The sequence below is a fragment of the Falco biarmicus genome, chromosome 10, assembly GCF_023638135.1.
Source record: "Falco biarmicus isolate bFalBia1 chromosome 10, bFalBia1.pri, whole genome shotgun sequence".
NCBI lineage: Eukaryota > Metazoa > Chordata > Aves > Falconiformes > Falconidae > Falco > Falco biarmicus.
This window is the reverse complement of record NC_079297.1, coordinates 35823229-35829301: the sequence shown is the minus strand read 5'-3', so window position 1 is coordinate 35829301 and position 6073 is coordinate 35823229. Positions and strand designations below refer to the sequence as shown.

The window sequence follows — 6073 nt, the reverse complement described above, 5'->3', positions numbered from 1 at the left end:
GTAATGTGGGTTAATTCACACGTTACAGCAGACAAGCGGCCCTGTGGGGCCAAGCGGCCCTCGCAGACAGGGTGGGTGTCTGTGCAGCGAGGAGATGGTGGCAATTCCACGGCCAGGAGGATGCTGCCCCATGTGCCCATCATCCTCGACTCCATCGGCGCAGGAAGGTGCGAAATGCTACTTACGGGCCTGGTGCTGGCCGGAAGTTTGTTTTCATGGACATAAACAGGACACTCCACAGCTCGTATCTTTACTGAATGAATTTATTGGTTTTTGAACTAAAGTTGCTCACAGTTATTTAACAAGGGATACATCAGATTTTTTTGTCCATTTTAAACCATTAAATAATGTCAGGTTGTGTCTGTATATGTGTGTGTGCGCGCGTGTGTGTCTTCAAAGTACAAAATAGGAAGGATAACAAGAGGTATTGCTTTCATTTATTCTTATATCTTGTGTAAGTAATCCCCTTCCTGCTTGTACCACATGGGTTTTGCTGATATAGGTATTTTTAAATTATTATTATTATTTTGTATTGAAATCCCAGCCTTTTGTAGAGGTACAATGTAACAGAAGCATCAAAATCTATACACAAGGGAAGAGAAAAGAGGGAAAAGAAGGACGGGGGTGATGGGAGGGGAGCTTGGAGGAGAAGTAGAGAGAGGGAGGAGGCAGGAAAGACAACGAAAGCAAAAGAGACTAATTTACAGCAATGTCATGCAATTAAAACTGCCCCCCTCTCCTGCACCCTTGCCTCCCCCCCTCCCCAGCCATCACCCCCTGGTGTCTGACATGCACACAGCAATACGAGAGAGAAAAGTTTAAGAATAGGGAAAATAAATAAATAAATAAAACAAGAAAAGAAAATAAATCCCTCCCATTTGGGGGAATGGGGAAACGGGGCAAAAGTCAAAGGTCTTTGCCCCAGTTGTGTCTTTTAAAAATTCTTTTTAATCTTCAAACCTATGTACAAGTAAAACTGGTCCAAGAAGGGGAAAATGATTAAAAAAAAACAACAACGACAACAACAACAAAAAAGAACTCATCCAACATTATCATTAAAAAAAAATAAATCTTGCGATACAACATACACCCATAGGAACCCAACGAGCAGCAATCGAAGGTCATAAAAGAGCTGAACACTAATGCTAAGCCTACATTCTTAAAATCTCAGTCAAGAAGTACTTCTCACTGTGTTTTGTCTTCCACGCGTAAAACCACTTTTTTTTGTTTGTTAAACCTTTGAACTTGGGCCAGAATAAGTTACACTTGGTCACATAACTCTTGAGGAGGGGGAAAAAAGGCGGCAAGTCTTCTTTCTCAAAGTCACAAGATGAACGCTTACAAGGTTTCTGTGTCTTTTTTCCCCCTCCTCCCCAAAATAAATAAGAATCAATGTTGCCTCTACACAGTTATTAAACAGAAGATATATCTAACAGCTTATTTTTTTAAATATATATATGTATATATAAATAACCAAGACCTAATAACTGAAACACAAAAAAAAGGTCCCCATCCACCCAAGCCCACCCTCCTCCCCTTCAAAAAAAAAACCAAACCAAACCAAACCAAAACCAAAACAGAAACAAAACAAAAACTTTATAAAAATATCTTGCAGTAATTTTTAAAGTTTACAGTAGCTTTGTGATTAAGTCTCCCATTGCCCTGACTCCACCTTGTCTTGCTCTGATGAACTAAGTGCCAGTGATTTGCACACACACACACACAGGAAATAAAACTCAAGGTAAGTCTCTTTACTTCCTCCTCTTCTTCTTTTTTTCTCTTTTTTTTTCTTTTTTTCTTTTTTTTTAAGAAAAAAATCACCCAAGCCAACAAATGAAACTGGTAACTTAAAAGAAATAATAATACTGATATCAATGCAGCACTAGCAACACAACAATTGCCTCTAAATGCAGGGTGTGGTGGAGGATCCAGCTGGTCGAAGAAGGTCCCAGCGCGGTGGCACAGTGGCAGGGAGTTGACAGGTGGGGAGGAAGGTGTCGAAGGAGGAGCAGCAGTAGCAGCAGTGGCAACTGTGCCTGGTGGCGGGAGAGACAGTCCTTGGCAGAGTCTTGTCCCTCTTCTTTGCTACCAGAAGTTGCCTTTTCCCTAAGTTTTAATGTTTTGTTTGTATGTGTTTATTCATTGAACCCCCTCTCCCTCCTAAGTTTACTCCTTTCCCCTTCCAGCAGGTCAAAAAGCAAAATGATACAGTATAAAAAAAACAACCGTTTTGTATATAGATGTATGTACGTATGCATATTTATATATAAATATACACACATATATACATGTATATATAAAAAAAGGGGGCAAAAGAAAAGGAAAAGGTGGTGGGGAGAAAAAGAAGGTTAAGAAAATCCCGTAATGAAGCTCCCCAATATTGTCTTGGTTCAACGCTTAGTTTTGAGTTGCTCCTGGCTGGTTTCTGATGAGAACGCGCTCTGGATTCATGAAACACTGCGCTCCCGCTACACCCGTCTCCTGCCCCGCACCCTCCCGCTCCGGGCTGAGAGTTCACCTGCGTGGACAGAAGTTGCCAAGGGTAAAGGTTTCACTCCAACAATTTGCAACCTCCTTTCAGCCCAGACTCTGCAATCCCATAACTGAGCAGATCTCTCTTGTGGAGCACCAAAAAAGAAAGAGGGGGGTGGGGCAGGGAAAGGCGTGCACTGGGGAGGTGTCTGGGGAGAAGTGGGGGAGAAACCCACTTCCTGAAGGGAGAGGGGAGGCTGGGAACCTCAAACAGGACTGGTCCTTGGACAGTCTACATCGGTTGCCTTCCGTCAACAAGTGTCCGCAGAGCACAGAAGGTGAAGCCGTGGCTGACATGTTAACTTTTCGGGATAATTCCTGGTAGCAGAGCGGAAACAAGTGGTGTCGTCAGAAACACAGAGAGAGCATGAACAGAACAAGAAACAAAACAAAAGAAAACAAAAAATAATAATAATAATAATAATAATAAAAAACCCAAAAAATCAGGAAGGAGGAAAAAAGCAAAACATTCAAAAAAAGGGAGGAAAAAAAAAACCAATTGAAAAAACCACAACCCAAGATCTGGTGAACTGGGTTTGTCATCTGTGCTACCTTTTCTTTTCTTTCTTTTCTTTTCATTCTTTCATTTGTTTGTTTTTGTGTTTGTTTCTGAGATATATATTATATATCATATATAAATATATATATGTATATATATACAGTCATTCCTTCATACAAAATTTGTCTATAGACAGTTTTGTACTGTTGTGGCAAGGTATATACATCCTTCTAGTTTAGAGGCTAGCTTGCTAAGGAATATTCTTTCATTCTTTCTTGCTTTTTTTTTTTTTTTTCCTAAGTTATTTAATTTTTTAATGTGTTTATTTAAGGTTGGTCTTGTAGGCCGACTGATGAGACCATCTTTGCCTTGTCTTTGCCAGCAGGGTACTTATTGTCTCCTCTAGACCCATAGTCATTAGAACCGGAATCGCTCCGCTTGCTGTTTGCGCTATGCTTGGTTGGCGTGCCGGGGGGATGGCTCACCTGCCCGTTCTTCTCGTCTGAAAAAAGTTGTTTAATTACGTCAAAGAAGTTACTCAATGGGCTGCCTGGGTACACAAAACAGAGGAGACAAAAAAAGAAAGAAAGAAAGAAAGAAAGAAAGAAAGAAAGAAAGAAAAAAAAAAAAAAAACGAGAGGGAAAGAGAGAGAAAAAGAGGAGAGAAAGAGAGAGAACAAACAAACAAATGAACAATGGGGTTTTTAACGAGAAGAACATGATGAGGAGATCCAGAGCCACGTGCGTGGGGGTGTGTGGGGGATGAAGACAATGAGCAGGAAGAGGAAGAGTGTTTAGGATGGGAGACCTACAGAAATAAAGAGGCTGGGACCAGAAAGCATCTAAGGAAAGGTCCTGGGCTTCTCCTGAGCGGGGAGCACTGCTGTCTCACCTAGCAGGAGGACACAGTATGGTGTGGCTGAAATAGGTCAGTCTATTACTTGGAGTCACTTGGCCACTCCACGCTGAAACGTCAGTGAATGTAATGCTGGATACAGGCAAATCCCATCTTACTGCTGCTGTTACAAACACGGGGCATTTCTACGTCATCGCCAATTGATGCTTTGCTAGACAGCCTTGGGCTCTAGCCTCTGGCTACACTGGGCATCAGGCTTTCTTTGCTTGCATTTCCTTTCTTTCTGAGCTATCTCCTTGCTCACCTTCCAGTCACCAAGCCTGAAGCACCTGAGTGCTCCAAGGGAAAGAGCATTTGAAAAATAAGCTACGGCTGACGTATTGCCACCTGCATGTACGGTTGTGGCTTGCACTTGGAAGCTTCTAAGCACCTTCAGAACCTTCTTACGAGAGGTACCTGGAAATGAAGATGCTGAATGCATGGTGGAAGCAGGCTGTGACGCATCTAGCTATTCCGGGACCTGCCAGCATCAAGAACTACTTCCCCACTGTCCTGAATTCACGTTCTTTCTACGGTACAGCCTCCGTGGCTCTGACACCCACTGTGGCAGAGCTGGAGGTGCAGGGCTGCCTGCCGGCACAGCAGGGCTCCCCTGACGCCAGCCACTCCAGCAGGCTGGGTGCTGGGCTAACACAACCTCTCGTGCCGTTTGCCCCGCCGGCAGCAGGGCTGTGTGCTGTTCATCTCGTCCGGCCAGGGGACGTGTGGAAGGTCACACCGAGGAAAGGCTCTGGGGTGCTACCGAGGGAAAGGGACCAGCTACTCCTGGAAAGGGAGCCTTTGGGGGGCATTTCTCGTCCCTTTTAATTTTCTTGAACTGCGGGATTAATCCTGATCAGACATAGGAGCGGTCACACTGAATTCTCTGAACACAGATATAGAAGGTGTTTTTTATCTAACACAGACCACGGAGGCGATGCCTGTGTGTAAGCATTACAACCGCACGATGCTTTTCTCAATATTATGACTGTTGGCTCCATTGTTCTAACAAATCCGAATTATTTATATCTCACCTAAGTAATTTCATTCTCCACCTCCCAGAAAGGAACAGGCCCCTTGTATCTGCCTTCCAACACTGTGGCATGCTGCGTAGAGTGGAACCTTTTGTCCCCAAGATGGGAACATTCTGTTGGGAGCAAAGGGCTTTCTTCATAGCAGAGATTGCCACTTATCCCCAGCTGGTGGCACGGGTGGCTTGGCAATTACTGTATTTCCCTTCACTTTCATTACAAACAGAAGCAAGCAAGTTACTGCGGCAGGGAAGTACCTTCTATGCACGGTAACTTGTCTGAGGAGCTTGTTGAGTGCTTGCTTATCCTCCAACGGAAAACGCTAGACAGACATCAACTGGCTTTTATACAAAGGAAGAGGAAATACATAGGATTTGTGCCCTGCAACACTAAACGTGTCACTCTTTGTTTTTCCAGCCCCACGCTGATCAGGTAGTTGCACCTTTCTCTGCGTGTGAAGAGGCACCGAGAAAAATCAGACAGCTGGCATATACAGCGAAGGATCTCAATCTTATTAATTTAATTCATTCCTTGTCTTCCTCTACTTGCTGCTGTGTGGTTAACTTCCTGCTAGCCCTGGTTCTGCCTGTGCATTCAGTTACACCAGTGCCACAAGAACTGGCTGTCAGCTTCTGGAAGGGCATCATTCAGCTGACTGACACCTTAGAGACGGGCCCAAACAGCCAGGCAAAGCACATGTCTCAGTTTCTGGCCAGGAAGAGAACGGCTGTCAAACTCTCAATCGCTTTGGGGTCAGACCTGCATGAGCTCCACCTGCTTCCTTCCACCTGCATGCAAATGCTTTGGAAGGGGGAAAGCTGTTCCACAGCTATGCCTTCTGTATCCAAGCTTTCCCCAAGCCTCCCTGAAACTCTTTTAGGTTTGTGGGCGCATGCTCTGCTCAGACTCATTCCTGCTTCTTTTAGGCGGATACTCTTTTTTTTCAGTGAAAAGAAAGAAAAAAAGAAAGCAAACACTCAGCCTTGAATGCAGGAATGTGGGCAGATCTGGTTCTTATGTGGCTTTGGACCCCTCATCTTCATAAGCAAATGGAGTCAGCAGAGAGAATGAAAAAAGAGCACTGAAAAAAATGCTGGAGAGGGAAAGACTGCTAGG

The 6073-nt window shown here is 44.1% G+C and overlaps 1 protein-coding gene across 15 annotated transcripts in view; it reads right to left on the bottom strand.

Moving 5' to 3' along the window:
- Positions 1-245: 245 nt before the first annotated feature.
- Positions 246-6073, bottom strand: part of BRSK2 (BR serine/threonine kinase 2) — a 315828-nt gene continuing 310000 nt past the window's right edge. For 7 of the 15 annotated variants that reach the window (XM_056354309.1, XM_056354312.1, XM_056354310.1 and 4 more), the window contains 2 exons: positions 3517-3581; positions 246-2850 (listed from right to left, as the gene is read on the bottom strand). In XM_056354309.1, the coding sequence (XP_056210284.1) occupies positions 2578-2850; positions 3517-3581 (338 nt within the window). In that variant the 3' untranslated portion in view covers positions 246-2577. Of the gene's footprint in view, positions 3582-6073 lie in introns of all 15 variants that reach the window. The other 8 variants (XM_056354311.1, XM_056354314.1, XM_056354317.1 and 5 more) reach the window with 3 other exon arrangements.